We start from the raw sequence: 23,339 nt of genomic DNA on the forward strand, positions 1-23,339 counted from the left end.
CATACTGTATACATACAGAAGAGTCTGCCTTACGCTTGGGAGCCATAATGAAGGGCAAAAAGTTCACAAAATCAAACACACGTGCACACGTGAGAGAGAATGACATAGCAGCAAGCTAAATTGGCGTAAAATGCGATTGGGATAATGCCGTCCTCCTCGGTCTCGAGCCACGTAACCGTGTATTCTTCCGCCAGGCACACCAAACACGAAGTTCGCGTTACGACGTTTACGACACAAAACCACTTAAGTAGAAACAAGGCTTTATACGGTAAATGGGGGATGTGTCGTAACCACGAAACATCGTAACTCGGGACTGACGTAACCCGAGGACCTCCTGTGTGTGTGTATATATATATATATATTTACAAAGCCAGGTTTATGTTTAATTGTAACATCATGTTTCTTGTTTGTTTTTGGAAGATTTTCAGTTGCTTTTATACTGTTTTTAATTGATATGGGAATTATATCGTTTCGACCAAAATTAAGAAGTATATCATGATATAAATGTTGGCCATATCGTCCAGCCCTAACCTGGCTGGTTTAATACATCCGTTACATTACATTCAAAATGAATAGTGTCTCCTGAAATAGATGTACATACTCTCACACTAAGACTGACAGGGTGTGCTCTCATTTCCTACGTATTACAGCATTGTTTCATTTAAAATCTATTGCACTATGAAAGCATACATTTCAAGACCAGTGTGATGCTGACCACTGGCTGTGCCTAATGCAAGACCAGGACCATTAGCCCCTGCTTTAGTGAACCCGAATGGCTGGGGACACGATGTAGTACACCCTGTAATGGAATTAGCTGGTGGAACAGTTCAGGATTTGGCAGTCCTGTTACGGCATAAATCAAGGTCAGCTCAATTTCAGTTCAATTACCTTCTGCTGGCTGGCGACTGACCCTCTGGAGTTTAACTAATCAGACTTTGAAATGGGAAAAGGAAAGTGGTGGCCATATAAGTTAGAACTTGTAGTGTTTTACTGTGTGCTTATAGCATTAAAGGCTCTGAATATATGCTGATTTAGGAATATGTAATTTCTCACTTGGTCTCTGACCAGGATGTTGTAGCGCTGGAAAATGGAGTAAAACGAAGAAAAGAAGCTGAGAATATGCCCCCTAATAACAGAAATTGAAGATAAATTAGAATAGTCTCCATAGACAGTGACTAAGCTGTTTGGCTGTGGTAAATGGTGTGCATCTGAACTTTACCTTGGAGGCTCACCAAAGATGTCACTTCCCCTCCGGAACTGATTTATCAAACATGCTCCCTATAGACCGTGCAGACAGTCAGGAATGTAGCTTGAATATATATTGCAGGTTTACCATTCCTCCATAGCATGGTTCCATTAGCTTAAACATGTCAGTGGGACCTAAAGCAGACAACACAGAGCCACGTCTTATTGTTTATACCCTCCTCCAAAGCTGTGTTCTTCTGCTGTGCCAGGCTCCACTCATATTGGACTAGGTTCATCATGGAAACAAACCATATGTGAAACAAGGCAGTGTTACACAAGTAAAGTAAGAGTAAATATCACCCAGAACTGTATCGCTTGGGGTATATTTGAGATATATTTGTATATTATTGTGATTTATTGTCTAGATTGTGTCATGGGAATTTATATCCCTGTGTATTCCATTATTTGTTATTGCCTGTTGCATTTTGTGTGTGTGTGTGTGTGTGTATTGCATCATGAGATGAATAACGACATTCCAGTGTATACAAGCTATATTGAGGAATGATGATGAACACCATTTGCTTTGACTCTTAAATGTGACGTTAACCATTGTAATTTAATAAATGTATACATTTCAGAAGATGTAGGCGCAGCAGGTAGTGTCGCAGTCACACAGTTCCAGGGACCTGGAGGTTGTGGGTTCGATTCCCGCTCCGGGTGAGTGTCTGTGAGGAGTGTGGTGTGTTCTCCCTGTGTCTGCGTGGGTTTCCTCCGGGTGACTTTCTGTGAGGAGTGTGGTGCGTTCTCCCTGTGTCTGCGTGGGTTTCCTCCGGGTGACTGTCTGTGAGGAGTGTGGTGTGTTCTCCCTGTGTCTGCGTGGGTTTCCTCCGGGTGACTGTCTGTGAGAAACTGGTGTGTTCTCTCTGTGTGGGTTTCCTCTGGGTGACTGTCTGTGAAGAGTGTGGTGTGTTCTCCCTGTGTCTGCGTGGGTTTCCTCTGGGTGACTGTCTGTGAGGAGTGTGGTGTGTTCTCCCTGTGTCTGCGTGGGTTTCCTCCAGGTGACTGTCTGTGAGGAGTGTGGTGCGTTCTCCCTGTGTCTGCGTGGGTTTCCTCCGGGTGACTGTCTGTGAGGAGTGTGGTGTGTTCTCCCTGTGTCTGCGTGGGTTTCCTCCGGGTGACTGTCTGTGAGGAGCTGGTGTGTTCTCTCTGTGTGGGTTTCCTCTGGGTGACTGTCTGTGAAGAGTGTGGTGTGTTCTCCCTGTGTCTGCGTGGGTTTCCTCTGGGTGACTGTCTGTGAGGAGTGTGGTGTGTTCTCCCTGTGTCTGCGTGGGTTTCCTCCGGGTGACTGTCTGTGAGGAGCTGGTGTGTTCTCTCTGTGTGGGTTTCCTCTGGGTGACTGTCTGTGAGGAGTGTGGTGTGTTCTCCGTGTCTGCGTGGGTTTCCTCTGGGTGACTGTCTGTGAGGAGTGTGGTGTGTTCTCTCTGTGTCTGCATGGGTTTCCTCTGGGTGACTGTCTGTGAGGAGTTTGGTGTGTTCTCCCTGTGTCCGCATGGGTTTCCTCCAGGTGACTGTCTGTGAGGAGTGTGGTGTGTTCTCCCTGTGTCAGTGTGGGTTTCCTCCGGGTGCTCCGGTTTCCTCCCACAGACCAAGAAACACGTTGGTAGGTGAATTGGCCACTCAAAAGTATCCGTAGGTGTGAATGTGTGAGTGAATGTGTGAGTGTGTGTGTTGCCCTGTGAAGGACTAGTGCCCCCTCCAGGGTGTATTCCTGCCTTGCGCCCAATGATCCCAGGTAGGCTCTGGACCCACCGCGACCCTGAACTGGATAAGCGCTTACAGATAATGGATGGCTAGTTCTCCAGTCTGTTTGCGTGCTCGAAACCGGTCTAATGTGTTTTAAAAATGAGTAAAAGATATCAACAAATAAGTTAACGTGAAAAAAAAGGCATCTGGAGTTTTTTAGACAACGGAGACAACTCCAAAGTTTAAAAAGCAAGAACAGCAATGAGGATATTGCCCTATTCCTTCTTCATAGATGGGTAATATTTACTTATTTGTGCTGTTTTAAGGTGGAAACTTCTCCAAACTCGTGGACAGCTAACTGCATTATTAAAAGTGCTACAAAAAAAATCTCGAGTTACAAATAGTTTCCGTGATAATTCAACCACATGCAAACAACAGTTTCTCTGCTCAAACACACCATTCCGCCTTAAAAGAAGCTTAGCTTCTGAATGTAAACAAGCAGAGAGAACTGCATTTAACCACAATCATAGATGCCCCCTTTAACTGTAATAAAGCAGAACAGTCGGTTTTTGTGGTCTGCCTGAGACAAAAAGTGTGGAATACAACGAGTCGTTCTGACATGTCTTGCTCCCAGTCCTACATCAAATGCAGAGGTCCTCCTCTGAGTTTTCTCCCATCACAGTGCTGGTCTTGTGTTGATGTGAGAACTCAAAGACGAGGTTAAACAGATAAAAACACAACAATTGCAGAGAATTACAGGGTACTGGGTAAATTGGGGGGAAGCAAGAAAGAAGAAAGAGAACAGACTGAAAATTGTTACAAACCAGAACTTTGACTCCTCGCTCCTCACTGCTGGGCTGAGGGATGAACTGAGCTGTGGCTCATTCTCATTTAAAGGAACAGTCACTGAAACCTGTCTTTCTGAATAGGGCTGTTTAGACAGGGGGAGAAGTGCTGTGGTGTTTTATCCTTGTCTTATTTTGACCAACCCAGAGGAAAGAAAACTTAAAAAGGACTCCTATACATCAAAGAGATCAGATGGAAAGACAAAAGAGATTTTAGACTCCTGCTGCTCAAATGTCGCCTGAAATTAAGACCTTAGAATACGTTCACACAGCAGGTGGCTCAAATCTGTTTCTTGTTCTGCTGGCGTTGGACAATAAAAGTGAAACACCTGGATTTAGACCACAATAATTTATTAGTATGGTGTAGGGCCTCCTTTTGCGGCCAATACAGCGTCAGTTCGTCTTGGGAATGACATATACAAGTCCTGCACAGTGGTCAGAGGGATTTTAAGCCATTCTTCTTGCAGGATAGTGGCCAGGTCTCTACGTGATGCTGGTGGAGGAAAACGTTTCCTGACTCCTCCAAAACACCCCAAAGTGTCTCAATAATATTTAGATCTGGTGACTGTGCAGGCCATGGGAGATGTTCAACTTCACTTTCATGTTCATCAAACCAATCTTTCACCAGTCTTGCTGTGTGTATTCATGCATTGTCGTTCCGGATGCACAGCACCGCCTTCAGGATACAGTGTTTGAACCATTGGATGCACATGGTCCTCCAGAATGGTTCGGTAGACTTGGCAGTGACGCGCCCATCCAGCACAAGTATTGGGCCAAGGGAATGCCATGATATGGCAGCCCAAACCATCACTGATCCACCCCCATGCTTCACTCTGGGCATGCAACAGTCTGGTGGTATGCTTCTTTGGGGCTTCTCCACACTGTAACTCTCTTGGATGTGGGGAAAACAGTAAAGGTGGACTCATCAGAGAACAATACATGTTTCACATTAGCCACAGCCCAAGATTTGCGCTCCTTGCACCATTGAAACCGACGTTTGGCATTTGCATGAGTGACCAAAGGTTTGGTGTATATTGACTCTGTGGAGCTCCCGACGGACAGTTCTGGTAGAAACAGGAGAGTTGAGGTGCACATTTATTTCTGCCGTGATTTGGGCAGCCAGGAGAACCACCATTTTGTGTCCTGAGCCATTACAGAACAACCTATGAGCTATAACATTTTCTTCCTGGAAAAGAATGTCATATATGTTTCATTAAGACCATTAAGGCTCAAAATTAACATTGAGTCTTTATACAAAGTTATTCTGTTCAGTGGTTTCTAAAGACTTTTATTAACTCTCACTTACATGCTGATTATATGCTGCTGTACTAAAAGAATTCCCATTTCAGACTTTACTGTTGTTGGGAGAAGTGGCACTTCGGTTAAAACACCAGGTGCTGTACTGACTGTGAAGTACCTGACACGCTAGAGGCAAATGCAAAAGTGGTTTTTGACGGTTCTACGCCACCACTCTGACTCCGTCACTTGAGCTTTGCTTCCTCACTGAGGGTCAGAGGGGTCACCTGAATGGACGCTTCTAAAAGCAGCCTGGTCACAAGAGCTCTGCCAATGTTTATGTTTAGTGACTTGCTTCTTTTACCAGTTCTTAAATATACAAGGGCAGTGGCCCTAAAATGGGAGTTGAGAATGTGTGAATTAAAGGGCTAATGCTTTTCAATAAATGACAGATACTGTGTTATTTGCTTTATATTGTTACAAACACATATCTTTTGTTATCTGTTGTTTAATTTTGATATTTATATCGTTCGTTATAATTAGATCCGTGACCAACTGAAATAACTAAACTCCGCTCTCTCTCATTGGTTCAATGGTGAAAAATGACAAAAACTGAAAAATGAGTGCAAAAATTGATGGAACAAGGCATGCACACAATATTTATGGAGTCTGATATCCATCAACCAATAGGAATGATGATACACTACATTGATCACACCCCTCATTATCATAAGGACGATGAAATAAGAATAAATAGCTAGATAAATAAATAAATACAAAATTGAATAAAGCTATGCCATATTTTATTGTGTGCAGTAATGTCGATTAAAAAATCAATATTGTGATTATTGTGATAATCTGACTTATTTAGATAATGATGTCCTGCAGTCACAGGTTATATGCTGTACATTCATTACGTGAGTCATTGAGGCACAGCGACAGTTACGGTGGAAATCTTCTGAATGTTTGAAATTGTTGGATTTCTACTAAAATAAAATGTAATTGAATTTAATTTATTAATAACTTAATATAATTCAAATTGATATAAAAATAGATTTTGTTGCAATAGTGTGTTCTTGAAATTCATTCATTCATTCATTCATTATCTGTAACCCTTATCCAGTTCAGGGTCGCGGTGGGTCCAGAGCCTACCTGGAATCATTGGGCGCAAGGCAAGAATATACCCTGGAGGGGGCGCCAGTCCTTTACAGGGCAACACACACACTCACATTCACTCACACACTCACACCTATGGACACTTTTGAGTCGTCAATCCACCTACCAACGTGTGTTTTTGGACTGTGGGAGGAAACCGGAGCACCCGGAGGAAACCCACACAGACACAGGGAGAACACACCACACTCCTCACAGACAGTCACCCGGAGGAAACCCACGCAGACACAGGGAGAACACACCACACTCCTCACAGACAGTCACCCGGAGCGGGAACCGACCCACAACCCCCAGGTCCCTGGAGCTGTGTGACTGCGACACTAACCTGCTGCACCACAGTACCGCCCATGTTTGAAACAAGTCTGCAATTTTCAGATCAGAACAGCTACAGTTTAATTATGAATTCTAAGCAGGGAAATGAATCCTTGTTGCTTGATGACATCATGTAATGGCTAGAACTGAGTGTGTAAAATGACATCCTATGACTAAACTGGAGAGGAATATTTGGTGGAACCCAAGAAACTGGAAATTACCCCAGATTTGTAGCTGTACGTCTAATGTAGAGTGAGTTTTATATCTCTGTCACACATTAATACACAACACTGCTCAGTGTTCTCCCTTTTCATTCTCTGTGAGATGCCTCACTGCTCAGCTGAGCAAAATTCCATTAGTGTGTGGCTCCAGTGTGTGTGTCTGTGTGTGTGTGTAAGCACATGCAGTGCTCAAAGAACTATCTTAGCAGAGACTGCTAGATAAGCACAGTGCAAACTGTCATAACAGAAACCAGCTATTAAAAATTCATTCACTAGGGTGGCGTCTCATTTATGTAAGCTAGCACTGCAACAGAAAATCAATGTCAGGAAACAAGTGTGCAAAGTGTTGATGGCAAGGACAGTGGAGACAATGGAGGGGGAGTCAGTTTGTTGAGGCTACAGTATTCTTCAAACCCATGATCTGTTCATTTTGATTACTATTTATAATATCCAGAAAAATGATAGGGGTTTGTAAGTGGCCTTTATTTTATATAATATTAAGAGCGTGTGGTGTGTTATCATGTTTCTCCGCCAAAGCCAAACCCAGTATCTGATTTTTTTTTTAATTCTGCAGCTGCTCTCCTGTATACACATGATGAAAAGCTAACAAGTGTCTATCAGCAGTGCTTTTCAGCAGCAGTCGTCTGCTATTAAAGCTGTACATTTTTCAATTTTCCAGAAGCCAGAACCTGAAGGTTGGGCAGAATTCCTTCTTTCTCTTTTAGCTGCACATTTACACAGTGTGGCTGTGTACATTCATACACATTCCTGCTACAGCTTTAACCAGGCTTGACAGTTTGGTCCAAACTCAACTTGAGCCTAATTGAAGTCTGATTTCAGCTCGAGCTGCACACAATCTGCCTGAACCCAATCGTGGCCCGACCAAATTCTGTATGAGCTCGACTGTAATCCGACAAATTACTTTATGAATTATTATGTGCTCCATCAAGTTAGGAGTTTAAGTCTTGCTTCTGAGTTGGGTTATTGCAAATATATGGGCTGTGATCCGAGTCACATTAAGACGTCTGTGTGAAATGAACAGCTTCAGGTGCTGTGCCGAAACGTGTGGCCTGTCAACACTTGCTCAAAATCTCCGAATGACTTCCCAGGGCAGCTGTCACTGACAGAGAACTGAAATAACCGGATAATATACTGCAGCCATTAGCCTTCATTACAGCACCAGCTTGGCTGGTAGTTACTCAGATGATAAACACAAGCTTATGTGCAAACAAATGTAGTTTTTATACAGGGGTTGCATTTCACTTTTTGCCACATGGCCAGTGAAATGTGACCTGTACCACTGGTGCTGTCCTTGTTATTTTTGCCATGCTGCACGTATTATCTAATTACTTACTGTCTAAGTGAAATCCCCCATGGGATACTTTGCTTCACATTTCCTGATTGTCCGATTAGCTTGGGCAAGTGAACCTGTTGATGACTTCTCTAGTGCCAAAATGTAACCGATCAGTTACCATGTTTTTGTATCAAGCGATCGCCTGTGAGAGTGCACAAATACACACAAATATGAAGACAGTCAAGCCAAGCACACACACACACATGGGTCTAATGTGTGGTGTTCTGTGATGCCATGTGAACATTTGATGGATTGGTCACATACATGATTTATTCATAAAGACGTCAGTGTTAATAATTAATGGCGCATCAAGATGGTGCTATAATACTGTCATAACTCAATACACAGTAGACGTATTATACAGCACATATCTACCTACAGTCAGTGATGTGTGGTACAGTTTACAAGGTGCATTGTTACATCAACTCTTCCAAAAATGCTGCTAAATATCTGTGATAAATAATAATGATTTCAGTACTGACAGCATTATTTCCTCAACCTAGAACTGGGAGAAACACCCACACTTCTTGCTTGATTCTGGACCTTCTACAGCAGTATTGGTTTAGATCAGGGGTGTCAAACCAGATCCACGGAGGGCCATGTGGGTGCAGGTTTTCTTTCCAACCACACAGAAGCCACACCTCATTCCACCTGTTTTTAATCATTGGATCTAATCAATAGATCTTGACTTTCAGTAGTGTGGGGCTTTTGCGTGGTTGGAAAGAAAACCTGCACCCACACGGCCCTCCGTGGATTTGGTTTGAGACCCCTGGTTTAGATGGTCTTTAACTAATGGGCCTTTGTTTATAATTTTCTGGCTTTTTTGTTGCAGAACCACACATCTTGGAAACCAGAAACTTGCCAAGACTGCACCTGCCATGGAGATGTTGTCATCTGTAAAGCTACTCGATGCCAAAATCCTCTGTGTGACTTTCAGAAGGTAAAAGACATGCTTTTGAAGTGTGTTATTAAAGTAATTTTCTGGTGAGATTAATACACGGAAGGATGAGAGGATCGGCTGATTGATGGATGAATGAGCGGACGGATGGATGGATGGTTGGGTGGGAGAATGAGTCAGTAAGATGAGTGAATGGATGGCTGGATTAGGCTGATGGGGGTGTAACTGGAAAATGAATGAATACAGGACACTGAATGTTCTTACTGTCGTTGTAAAAGAGGGGGTAAATGTTTGATATATTTGTGCTGCTTTGACTTAAGAAAAGAACATTAACTACTTTCAGTTTATATCCTTTCCTGCCTCAGTAAACCTCTGCAAAATCAAAAATCCATTCTTCTGCAAACTTTTCCAGTGGCTTCCATTTAAACGGCAATAAAACTCAAGATATGGCACTCACAGAAGCATAAGCTCAACCCTGTGTTATCAGCCCTTAATTATCTCTTATTTTTCCTTTAGAAACTTGAAAGCGATCAGCTTATCTGTGTAATTGCCTGCTTTTGCTTCTTCATCAATATCTCATTTAGACAATTAGCAGTGCTGCTAAGGCTTAAGCTAGCATGCTAACGCTGTTGTTTGGATGCATTCCCAGGGCGAGCGTTTGAGAATCCCTCCCAACAAGTGCTGTCCAGAGTGTTTCCCACAGTCGTCAGGCTCCTGCCAGCACCATGGAGCGGTGTATGGGGTAAGTGACTCTCCTGTGGAAAGACATCAAGAAAGGCCTCAGCTTTACTGCCCTGCTGGCAGACCCTGCCTCTTCTCGAGAAGTGTAGAGAGGTTGATTGCTTCAGTTGATGAACAATTGCCTTCTTGTTAATGTCTCACTCTTCCCTGACACACAGAAACTCCTGTTCTTCCACGTTGTTCCTCTAACAAGCATTTGGGCTCTGTTTAAGATTCTGCCAGAGTAGCGTCCATCTCGAGTGGCTGTGAGCCGGCTGTGTTGGCACAGGGGCCTAATTCTGTAATTAACTTTCTCCAAGTTCCTTCAAAATTTCATAAAACCCAGCTTATTTAAATAAAGAGGGTTTTTTTCTTTATTAACGAACTGTTTATTTCCCCTAAAGTAAAGAGACTGTATCTCATCTTGTCAAATGCCATATGCCAAACAACAGGGTCAGGTAGATTTAAAAATATGTCGAGTTGTGAATGCTTGTGGATGTTTTCATGACAAAACAGAAGCAATTCTCAAGAAAATAATGAGGTAAACAAGACAATTAGCGAACGTCCTTAATAACAATACATTTCTTGATTTTTTCTGACACTGTTAAAATAAATAGCTTGTATTTACTGCCCATTTTTTGATAATTAAACAATTGATGCTTACTTTTGCAAAGAACTGTAGGTAAATATTGTTTCTGTTGCTCAAAAGATACTTGGAAAATTGTTGTCACGTTTAAATTCCTAATAAAGTTCTTTCTTTTCTTTTAAAGTTGCCTTTTTGCAAATGATATTGTGACTTTTCTTTGAATGCACTCTACTCTGCTCCAGGGGCTTTAGGTAGCATTAGCTCGTGGTGATGTCGTCATGCAGTGTAAACAACAGCAGATCTCCCACAGCCTCCTAACCTCTCACTGATCCTCTATCTCTTCAGCATGACAGCCAGTGGAGGGACTCTCAATGTTCAGTGTGTACATGTTCTCTGGGGAAAGTGACCTGTGCCCCTCCTGCCTGCCCTCCACTCAGCTGTGGGAGCGGTCAGAGCCCTTACATCCCAACTGGAGAGTGTTGCCCAAAATGTGCCCGAAATGGAGGTAGGAGTGATCTACAGTTAGGATGTGTCATGTGCAATGTGCAAATCAGTGTTTGTAATGACACTGAGTCATTCTTACCACCATAATGTAGCAAACATCATCCATTCATTCATTATCTGTAACCCTTATCTAGTCCTTGCCAGTCCTTCACAGGGCAACACACACACTCATACATTCACTCACACCTACGGACACTTTTGAGTCGCCAATCCACCTACCAAGGTGTGCTTTTTGACTGTGGGAGGAAACCAGAGCACTCGGAAGAAACCCACGCAGACACAGGGAGAACACACCACACTCCTCACAGACAGTCACCCGGAAGAAACCCACGCAGACACAGGGAGAACACACCACACTCCTCACAGACAGTCACCCGGAAGAAAACCATGCAGACACAGGGAGAACACACCACACTCCTCACAGACAGTCACCCGGAGGAAACCCACGCAGACACAGGGAGAACACACCACACTCCTCACAGACAGTCACCCGGAGGAAACCCACGCAGACACAGAGAGAACACACCACACTCCTCACAGACAGTCACCCGGAAGAAACCCACGCAGACACAGGGAGAACACACCACACTCCTCACAGACAGTCGCCCGGAGGAAACCCACGCAGACACAGGGAGAACACACCACACTCCTCACAGACAGTCACCCGGAGGAAACCCACGCAGACACAGAGAGAACACACCACACTCCTCACAGACAGTCACCCGGAAGAAACCCACACAGACACAGGGAGAACACACCACACTCCTCACAGACAGTCACCCGGAGGAAACCCATGCAGACACAGAGAGAACACACCACACTCCTCACAGACAGTCACCCGGAAGAAACCCACGCAGACACAGGGAGAACACACCACACTCGACACTACCTGCTGCGCCACCATGCTGCCCCTAGCAAACATCATCAATTAAACTAACTATTTATTAGCGTTTTTACACACGATAACAAACTGCTTTGTATTCCCTGAATGAAACTGTTTATGCGCCATGGAGTGGGTCTGGATTTGGTTCAGTATTGAAGGGTTTCCCACTATTAGAAACTGCATTATTTGTTAGCTTCATTAGCCTCGTAGCTTCAATGCAGAATTAAAGAAGCCAACTTTGGACAGCATGCCTATCATGGCAGCTCATCTATATTTAAAGTAAAATGAAAATGTTTATATTTACTTTTGTAAAGACATTTCTCTGAAAGTTTTCCAGTTCACTGTGTTTACTGTCCCTAGGGGGATTCCGTCTGCGCAGCTTGTCTCAGAGCATTTACAAAGCAAAATCACCGCACCATGTTTGCCATTAAATTTTTACAGCAGCACTTCGACAAGTTCTCATTTGCTCCACGAATAAGGGCCTGATTTGCTTCACCTCCACTGAAGCCCATGTCCTATACATCTGCCAAGGCCATCATTTTTTCATCACTCATGTATGTTATACAACGTTCAGAATCAGGTCTGACACGCTCATGCATAAATGTTTGCGATGTTCGTTTGGAGGAGATTTTAAACCTGGCTGGATGTTGCAGTAGCTGTTTGATACACATTCTTCATCAGCCTTTTCTCCTATACCTTTAGCTTTTAATACATTTAAGACATTCAGGAAGCTCTATATCTTACAATCCACACTGCAAAACATAATTTCAACATCTTGATAATATCAGTCTTGTTAATATGTCTTATATTTCTAGTACCATATTACTAGTTAAACTAGGGTAAAAATGTAGATTTACTTATTTTATTTCTAGTACCATTTTAATAACTGTCCTTTTTTATTTCTCTTTTTATTTTTTTAAATTTTACTGAATAGCTTTTAATCATTTTTTTAAAGGCTAAGCACCACTTAATGGACCTCCATGAATATTTCACGTTATTTTAGTTACCGACATATATAAGTATGAATTAAAATGAAAATAGCAGCTTAATTTGCTTTAAAACTGACAATTGTATTAAATTGACGGAAAAACCCGAGCTCGCTACGGAAATTCTTGAACGCGACCGTGACGTCACTGGTGGACAGCAGCTGAACAACGCCGCGGTAAAACACCGTTATGACTGACTGTTATGACAGTATCTAGCTAAATAACCAACACTATTCATGACAATAGCCTAGCAATAAGCTAAACTCAAATTTAGAGGTACCGTTATTCTTGTAAATGTGATCAAAGTCGAACTCGAATTCATCCGACACTATAAACCTCCGTAATGCAGCTACGTAGCCGAGTATAATCTGAGCCACCGAGTTTAGCAAGTCAAGCTAACGTTAACTAACACCAACTAAAACAGGCGAAGTGAGTGTCCTTACCCTCTTCACCTCCATTGTCCACCATCTACGTCATGTTATAAATAACATGTTTTCTGACTATCAATAAACACAAGTTAGGAACTCAAATTCCACTGTATTTATTTGTTTGACACTTTCATAGAGCTGGTGCTAAGCCTTTAATATTCTGTTTTAATTCTATTTTATACTTTCTAATTGTTTTTATTTTCTTTTACTTTTTAAATTCTACTGTGATCTTTCTGTATCGCGCTGTAAAGCACTTTGAATTGCCCCTGTGTACGAAAGGTGCTCTATAAATAAACTTGCCTTGCCTAGGGTTCCCAGATATAGGGCTGTGGAGGGTTGTTGTTGCTTTTTCATGGACTCACCGTGGAGCAAAAATGTGTCTGCTGCCGTGTGATGCCCCTAGATCTTGCTAAACACCAAGCGCAAATTTTTGACTCATTCTGTTGACATGTACACATTATATAATATATAAAGTTTATATACAATATAAACTTTTTTAAAGAACATAAATATTGGACTTTTTTGGCCAAACAATTGTATGAAATACTCTGTGGTGGTATAATACATGCTACTGTTGCAACACAGAAGAGTGTAAAGCCTCTGGAAGATTCTGTACTCTGAGTCTCCTTAGAGGGGGGCAGTCTTCACTTGACCAAAGTACTCAGTCATTCTCTGAACCATGGAAACACTGACTGAACTGTCATTGTAATATCAACAGATGTGACATGTGTGACAATAGGATCGACATCCTTTAAAGTAAATGTATCTCCAAAACGTATAATGCCAGAAGTGTTTTAAAATAAAAACAGTAAACTGTAAACCAGACCTTTGCTTTCTGGACATGCAGCATTTCCTTTGTACTTTATATGCAGGGTTTTTTAAAGGGTTCCTCTCTCTCAAAAATACTTATGGACCAGTCTGTCTCTCTCACTCAGTGTCATGCTCATGGGAGGGACAGGAGCACAGGGACGGTGAAGAATGGACCCCCAGCCCCTGCACCAAGTGTGTGTGTCAGAACGGAAACACACTGTGCTCTACAGCAGAGTGTCCGCCCATCACATGCAAACCGGTCAGTACAGTGGCTCAAATAAGAAACTGTAGCCTTGTAAATTGTTATTAAAGTTGAAAAGCAATATTTATGCAATGAAATGAACTTTGACATAAAAGAAGAAGAATCACACAGCAGTGTAAATACGTTTTATATGGGTGTGTTTGTGTTTGTATATTTACAGAATGAAAACCTGGTGATCCAGCCTGGACAATGCTGCCCTCAGTGTGTCTCAAACCCCTGCATCGCAGCTGGCCAAGAATACAAGGTACTGACCCTATTAATGATGTGGATGAATGGAGAGACTTGAGAGAAAAGAGAGAGGGAGGGAGAGAGAGAAAACAAGAGCCATTACTGTTTGAAGATAAGGAGGAAAAGATGAGGCTTAAAGGATCTGTTTACATGTCACAGCTGTCTTTTCAGAGCACCGTCAGGATTAACTCTGTTTCACATGTCCGTTCACATGGGGCCGGTGTTTTTTTAAATTATTTCTGGCTTCTGTTTACAGTACAAACTCATTCACAGATGATTAAATCGAGTGTTATAGCTCTCCACTTATTATATGTTTAAGAAAAATATTTTCTAACACAGCTAAAAAGATACAGTCTGCATTTATGCCATAATTGACAAGGCAATATTTATGCCTTAATGTTCTTTATGAATACATTTAGAGAGCATAGGTTATAGTCTGTGGCATCAGTGTTTGTAACGTATTTCTACTGAACGACTGATCGTTTCAGAAACTAAAAAAATAAAAGATGTTCCATTAGTATTTATCACCACAGTTCCCAGTCCCAGTCTCAGAGCCCATTCTCTCTATCATTTTGCCATCTCTCGCTAACTCAGGTGTCTTAGAGCTCTGGACTGGACTAGAAGCACTTGTAAAATCAGCTTGTTAAATCTAGTCAGATTTGAGGGACTAATCAGGGGAATAAAGAAGCTAAAATAGAGAGTGCGTTCCTCAGTGGACCTTATCTAGGATCACATTTCAGAGGAACACAAGCACAGATGATCAAAAGGGTGGAATTCGGGCGAACAGCACCAGGGAGAAGGAGGAGAAAGAAACCTAATGAATGAGCGCGAGAGTCAGGGAAGTTGTCTCTGTGTGTGTGTGTGTGTGTGTGAAAGAGAGAGAGAGAGAGAGAGAGAGAGAGAGAGAGAGAGAGACTTAGGCCTGAGTGATATTTTATTTCTCTACTACATAGAGAAAGGAAGTCTAGCCATTCACTCAGTACAGCCCAGCAGGACAGTGTGCAGAGTAAAGATCATAGATTTGAGGAAAATATCTTTGCAACTTGCAGTTTTCTCTTTTAAACTTCTTATTATTTTTGTTGACTTGTTGAATGCAGTGTCCACATGGCAGCAGCACTGCCTACTTTACCTGGACGAGACTAATATATATATAATATATACAGAGATAGTGAGAATTCCATTATTTATTCCCATAGAGAGAAAAAAATAAGACATAGAGCTCTTAATGTCTGTCATTTCGTCGCTCTCCACTGAACAACACGTATCTCCATTTTTTTCATTGTTACACCTTTTGGACCCAGCTGTTGTCCTTCATATTGTGTGAAAATTTAATGATGAATGGACCAATAGAAATGCTCCAAAACGATAAGGGAATACAATCTTTTTTACATCGACTTCCATTGAAATGTAAGAAGGCTTATCCCTTTTGTGAAGTTAATATTTTTGGAGATACATGGTTTACTTTGGACAGCAACGATTTGCATTTTTTTGTCTAATTCTGTATTGTATAATAATTTTACGCCATACTACACTACAATAAGCCATTTGCATTTGTCTAGATTCAATAAAATCAGATGCATTTGAAAATATATCAGTGTAGTATTCAAGTCCTATTAATTCTGTGTAACCTTGAGTCCCAGCAGTGCTCTCTGCTGAACACTTAACCCTCTAAACGTACGTTGTTTTCCTAGGAGGGTGAGCAGTGGAAGAAAAACAGCTGTACCACCTGTGTGTGTAACCACGGCCAGTCTCTGTGTCACACAGAGAAATGTCCCCCTCTCAGCTGCAACAAGGTCAGACACAACCCATTACGACCAGTGCTTCACATCAGACACTCTAATAAATAACGAGTTAAGCTGAAATACAGTCGGCATCTTGGATTGGCCCCTTTCAGTAAACTGGTGAAGGGCAGCAGCAGTTATGTTTATAACTGTGAACAGTGCTCCGGCAAAGCATTGGGAGGAATGAGGATTTGAAGGTTTAGCTGCAGGGCGAACCTGATAAACTGGGCCAGAACCACTTCACATGATCCGTCAATACAGTACGCTACTGACATGTTTTTAGTTGTGCTTGATACATTCAATAATTAATACATATGAAGGGAAAAATTTATGGATACGTTTTTTATTTTCTAATTTATCAAAATGGCTTCAGGAGGATTTCCAGATTGAAGTGATGTTATGTTCTTGTCTCTGCTCTAGTCCCGCCCTAGCTCCGCCCCCTCGTCAGTGTCTCCTTTGTAGTGCTGCCCTCTCGTTATTGTCCCCAGGTGTTCCTTGTCAGTGCTCTGTGTATATATAGTCCCTTTGTTTCAGTGTTCCCTGGTCGGTTCTTGTGTGTTTCTCTTTCTCTGCGTCACCCATGTCTACCCCTGTTCTCGGGTTGTCTGTCTGTTCCTGTTTCGTTTGTGTGGTTAGTTTGTGAAACTCCTTACTCGTGTTTGTTTTATTTTTTTGGTCCTGTTAAATAAAAGATTCCTTGCGTTTACGTCCTCCTCCCTTGTCTGTCCTGCCCAACCGTGACAGAAGAACCGACCAGGGAACACTGAAACCAAGGCACTATATATACACAGAGCACTGACAAGTAACACCTGGGGACAATAACGAGAGGGCAGGACTACAAAGGAGACACTGACAAGAAGGCGGAGCTAAGGCGGGACTAGGGCAGAGACAAGAACAGCAACCAGAGCCATGTGCTACATGAGCACATGGTGCGGAAAACTGACAGGGCGTTACACAGTTTTGTCTAGATCATTTTGATTGGCCGTCCAGACTGATCCATAATAAACCCTAAAAACTTTATGTTATATAACTGGTGAATATTGGCTCAGGTTGACAATGAGAAATTGTCCAAATTTGGTAGTGAATTGATGTGTTTTACCTCTGTTTTATAAATTAAGCACTGTCCTATATAACACAGGGCACAGAGGGAAAAGAGACACAGCCCAGAGTCACATCCGAGTACAAAGTGCTAATTTATTCCGATGTATAGCACCTTCAGAAGAATTATAATAAAATCATAGGGCCTTCTAACACTCTATCTGCTGTTCACCTCCTGTCATTTCATGTGTATATCCTCAGGGCCTGATGAAAGTGAAGAGGATGGGTCAGTGCTGTGAGGAGTGTGTGTCCACTAAAGGCAGCTGTCTCTATGACGGTGCTGTTCGTTATCATGGAGATATGTGGAATGGGACGGGCTGTGAGTTCTGCACGTGTGAGCGTGGACAGGTGCTCTGCCAGAGATCTGAGTGTGCCAGGCTGGAGTGCCCACGGGTAATGGGACTGCATTCCACAAGAAAATACTTGTAACACTCTTTCCCTGCAGCAAACACATTGTTTCATTACAGCTGCATCATTACAAGATGTTATTTCACAGCACCGTGGGGGTTCCTGGCCTAAATTCTGCCAATTGAACATTTAAAGAAGGGCCAACTGTGGAGTTCATAAAATGAGGAACAGATCACTGCTAAATGTAGACAGAAATGTAAAAAAATTACTTCACGTTTTATTAAGATTTCATTATATTAATTCAATAATGACCTATGATTATATTTTTACGTTTAACAGAATATTGAGGCTCTTATTTAGGCAAGAAAATGTATTGATACTTTGGTAATTGATTACAATTGTTACCATTCAAAATTCAGTTCAATTGCCCCTTTAGAATAGTTTTATAATCCTATATTTAATATTTATCAGCCTTAAATAATGTGTTAAGTATTAATAAGAGCTGGTCAAGGTCAGAGGAACTCAGAATGATTCATAAAGCTCTTTGAAGTTTTAAATTGGGAACATTCTTAAAGGATTTCCTTGAACTTCTTTTAGAAAGATTTTTACTCTCATGATATTGATGGTTCAATTGGCAAAAGGCAGCTGTTATGTTTCTAAGGTGCTACTCAGCAGGAACTAGGTGGCCCCAAGCACTAGGACTTAGGGTCAAATACCACTCGGGCCATTTGGTGTGACATGTGTTGGTCACTTGTAATAGAATGGAAATGGAAACTAGAATGGAGACAAACACTTAGCATTCTCCTGCAAAAGTACTGAGGCTTTCTATAAGACTGAAAAAGCACACATTTATTGCAAATGTGTTATAGCCTATAGAGACCATGCTATGATCTCTGTGATATACCTTAAGATTTCTATTACAGATATTTGTGATTGATTCTCTGGGATGCTTCATATATTTCAGGAGCTCAAACAGGCACAGTGTACAACACGAGTAATTCACCTGCTCTGAAAACCTTTACATTTTTTTACAATTATTTGAAATTGAAAGTTAGATGAATTGTATATTCCGAAATATGAATAGAATACATATTTACAATTTCTACTTTAAATTACTCAACCACAACAAAGCAAAAAATATAATTCAAAGATTTCATGTTCAAGATGTCTGCTTTTTGCATTCACATTCATCCATGCCCGGTCTAATTCTTGTTAGCTACAAGTTAGAGAGATGAATTATCAGCTTTCCCCAGATGACGGACGATTGAGTGAGGGTGAGAATGAAAGCTATTACTCCACATGTTTCAGTTTTAATGAGATCCTGCTGAGATCTCCCTTTAAAGAGATGATAGCTGAGGCAATCAAGCTGGGTCAAGCAAAACACATGCACACTGACTGTCTCCTGAAGGCCAACCACCAGCAAGCTTTAGAAAAGAGTCACCCAGGTCATTCCAGGCATTCCTGCTGTAATATGAGTCGTCTGGGACATTGTGGAACAATTCAGACATTTCCCGGGTTGTCTTTTTTTTTTAAATTGAAATGAATCTAAAATGTCTGTTTGTCAGGGAGAAGAGCTGGTTTATTTGAGCGGAAAGTGCTGCCCGGAGTGTAAAGCTGCAGTCAGCTCCTGTGTGTACACCCACCCTGGGAAGGAGGTACAGAATACATACTAATTTTATCATCATATAGTAACAGCTTTTGCAAATATGTGGGGGTTTATAATGAGGAGAAATCATTTGCACTAACACAAACTTTGTTCCTCAGGGAACGAAAACAATTGTGAAAAGTTTCAGACGTCTTGCTGTAAGTAGAGCTTACAATAATGCTCTTCAGGAAACACCATACAGGGGGTCCTCGACTTACGACGTTGATCCGTTCCTACGTCACGTCGTAAACCGATTTTCGGTTTAAGTCGGAACATACGTACATACTGTACGTAAATAACATACTGTACGCACTTATACTATCCTAACACCTATCCTCCTCGGTCCCGAGCCGCGTAACCGTGTATTCTTCCGCTGCGCCGCGCACACCACACACGAAGTTCGTGTTACAACGTTTACCACGCAAAACCACTTAAGTCGAAACAAGGCTTTATACAGTAAATGGGAGATGTGTCGTGACCACGAAACATTGTAACTCTGGACTGACGTAACCCGAGGACCTCCTGTATTTATAATGCTCATCAGAAGTTTGGAGATACTTGTTTTTCGAAGTGTTTTCAGTCAATTTCTGTAGTACTTAAATAAAGATGGATAAGGCACCAATTAAAAAACTCACATGGAAAATCAAGCAATTAAGATTAGCTTGTGTGTGCCCAAACTTTTGATGGCAGTGTATGTAATTACACACTACTGATGATCTTTTTAGTAAAAAGTCTTTTGTAATATCTGAAGGGTTGATGATAGACAATAAAATGTGTTGGCAATGTGTGTGTGTGTGTGTGTGTGTGTGTGTGTGTGTGTGTGTGTGTGCATCACAGAACCTGGAGAGTGTGAGTGAGGGTCCTTGTCGGGAATGTCAGTGTCGGGAGGGTCATGTGACCTGTTACCAGCGCTCCTGCCCCACCTGCCCCACTGGGACCCTTTCTGTGCCAAGACAGGGACAATGCTGCCCTGACTGCCATCCAGGTAATGTATTATTAATGTATTAGTAATGTATTAGTAATGTAAACCTATGTATTATGTTAAATAAATGTATTATTAACCAGGTATTTTTTATGTAATACATTCACTAAATCTAATCAACTGTTAGCATCTCAGCATTTCTCTGTTATGAAGCTAATGTATATTGGTGTTTATTTTTGAATAATGAGAGTGACACTGAAAAGGAACAGAAAGGCTGTATTAATAGTTCCAGTTATTTGCAAATTGCTCCTAACTTTTTCTCCTGTTCATTATTTGACAACAAGGTCTCACACCTGTTTGTGATATAGTCACATATATAGGGGACTGCAATTCATGACATAGTCACATATTTTCCACATTATATGCGACAATATCATGATCATACGTGAATGCGCAATTACCATAGAAACCGTCATATCCGTGCCCTGTGTTATGCGACAGTAACACGACAACTCCTCCTCATCAAGGCGTCTTTACCATTCGTTAATACCACGGTCTTATTTTTATTTACGGAAAATATAGCCTTACTAATTTATTATTTGTTAAAATATCGAAGCAAATAATGACTAGAGAAACGTCCTTTTCAGTGTTAACCTTTTGAAAATTAGTCAAAATAACGTTAAGTGAAAGAAATGTTCTCGTTAGAATTAAAGCTAAAGTAGGACACCAATAATAAGCACTGCTTAGGAGAAATATTATAATAAAATACTTCATGCCTTTGGTGGAATAAGAACCTATGTTGTGTAATTCGCATTATGCCTTTTTCTATGTTGTGAGTATTGACGCCTGTAATGAGGAGGAGTTTTCCTGTTACTGTCGCATAGTGTTTCTATGGTAATAACCCATTCACTTATGATCGTGATATTGTCGCATAAAATGTGGAAAATATGTGACTATGTCACGAATTGCAGTCCCCTATATATGTGACTATGTAAAACACAAAATCCCTCATCTTGCCTTGTAAGTCATTGGGATGTAAAGAATAACTCTGTTGGCTTAACTGGGTGAAAAGTTGCGTGTAAATCTGCAGAGTATTTCGGGCTTACATAAATGTAAATGATTGAATTGGTTCTGACTTCACTTAACCCTGGACTGACAGTATATATATATCTATGTATCTGTTCCCTTTAAGTAATAATATGCAGCTGAGGTCATGTTTTGCTGGTTTTTATAAAATATGCAAATGTAATCTAAAATATTTAGAAAAATTATTTGGGTTAGGTAAAATAGCCCCCTACTACAGCTCCCTGGAGGAGCTTGTTTGTCCCAGACTCTTTCTTTCTTTTCTCTCCATAACTCTCCCTATGTATTATACATGTTTTAAACAGCTAATAATGGGCAACATTGTGACACAGTGTTACAGTGTTAAAGTTACTCCTTTACTGAAGTTATTCAATGACTATACAGAGGCATCTTTGCCTATGTACAACCATATGCTAATGACTGCAAAAGCTACCGAAAAGAGTGGGAAAACACAGTCGAGATGAACCTTCCGCTTCACTGTGTGGAGATAATTGGATTTTCACTTCCCTGGAGAATCCCTTGAGACAATACTCTCTTTTTTTCTCCCTGTGTGTTTGTTATCAGCGCTATTAATCAAACTCAATGTTAGCCACCTTTGTGTCGATCGTGGAGCTAGCGTGCTAGGCTTTAGGCTAAATCGATTTATTGAAGGACAAAGCAGTGGCTGTGGATGTTTACCTTTCTCTTGGCTTTTTGTGAGAGAAATGAAGTGAGTTTGTGTCTGTTCCCAGACTCTTAAATTTGGTTTTTGATGGTGGTCAGGCATTTTTAATGGTAGCATTATTTATTCCTAAATGGAGCAACATTCCAACAAATCAAGCTACAGCAATAGCTTAGGCCTAGTTCAAGTTATGGATGCCTATGGCTAATGTCTGCTTAACTGGGATTGTTTTTGAACAAAAATGCAACCGGATTCTTTGAATGAACTTTGGTGGTGTGCAATGTCCATTGCTGATTTCTTTATAATTAAAGCATTAAGATGAACTTTAATAAAATTCTGGGCACAGCTAGGGGAATACTGAAAATTTGTAGTGAATTCTATTGTTGAGTTTATTTAGGGTGACCAGATCTGAGATGGTGAAACGGGCTGCCGTTGTATGCTTAGCTGAACCTATGTGTTCTTTCAGGTCCTTTACACCTTTATTTGCTACACAAAACATGGGAAATTCTTTTTTAATTTATCCAAGAACTTACATTTATGTTTCGGCATAGCTGCTCGAGATGAGGGTAGGTACAGGAGCTTTGCCTGACGTAAACAAGGACTACTGACGTGCAGACTGACCAATTAAATGTTTACAGAGAAGGTTATCGACCAATAACGGTAGCTCTACAGTCAGACCGTCCAATCAGAAGATTTTAGGCTACTTCACCACGCCCCCTTCCCACTCAAGCGAACCAATCGGAGTAGGGGAGGGTGGGACTAGTTTGTGAACGAAACTTCTCGAAGTTCTATGTAAGCTCTAGAACAACAAAATCCCAGACGTTTGTGAAATTACGCCCGGACATTTTTTAAGTCTAAAAAAGAGAACATGTCCTGGTAAAAGAGGACGTCTGGTCAACATGTGAAACCTCATCTACAGCGTATAACACACATCGCTAAAGTGATGTATTCAACTGGATGCAGTGACAAACATAAAAATATCTACAAACCATAATATCTGTATTATCAGTGTTAATGCCGAAATTGAGTTTACCTGCTGCTGATTATAAGAACCAGTTAGTTTGGGTGTGTTGGGGAGCGCTTTTTATTGTTAGTGGGTTGGTAGTGTTGCCACACGTCCTGGTTTTCCCGGGATAGTTCTCTCTTTTTTGTACTCTATGTCCCTTAAAATGAATCATCCTTCTCGGGACGCCCGTTGTCCTGGTTTTTCGTAAAAATGCACGTCCTAGGTTTCAGAACACCTGTAAGTTCAAACTCAGTTAAGCAAATGTTGATGTTTGCTGGTCCTCCAGTGTGTTTAATGAATATATTTTGGTCATTTTTGCAAGGCAATGTAGCGAAATGATTAGAGCAATTCGCCACGGTTCGTTTTACTTGAACCAAAACTGACAAGTCTGAACACACCTTAAATACGATGATAATTTAGC

The 23,339-nt window shown here is 41.3% G+C and overlaps 1 protein-coding gene across 1 annotated transcript in view; it reads left to right on the top strand.

Moving 5' to 3' along the window:
* The window catches only part of LOC136678416 (extracellular matrix organizing protein FRAS1-like), a 177,861-nt gene that overhangs the window by 43,387 nt on the left and 111,135 nt on the right, over positions 1-23,339 (top strand). The window contains 10 exon segments of the mRNA XM_066656471.1: positions 8,902-9,009; positions 9,617-9,709; positions 10,619-10,778; positions 14,010-14,143; positions 14,307-14,390; positions 16,066-16,167; positions 17,455-17,646; positions 19,167-19,256; positions 19,366-19,404; positions 20,084-20,231. Coding sequence (XP_066512568.1) covers positions 8,902-9,009; positions 9,617-9,709; positions 10,619-10,778; positions 14,010-14,143; positions 14,307-14,390; positions 16,066-16,167; positions 17,455-17,646; positions 19,167-19,256; positions 19,366-19,404; positions 20,084-20,231 — 1,150 coding nt within the window.

Source organism: Hoplias malabaricus, chromosome Y, assembly GCF_029633855.1.
Source record: "Hoplias malabaricus isolate fHopMal1 chromosome Y, fHopMal1.hap1, whole genome shotgun sequence".
In the NCBI taxonomy this organism is placed as follows: Eukaryota; Metazoa; Chordata; class Actinopteri; order Characiformes; family Erythrinidae; genus Hoplias; species Hoplias malabaricus.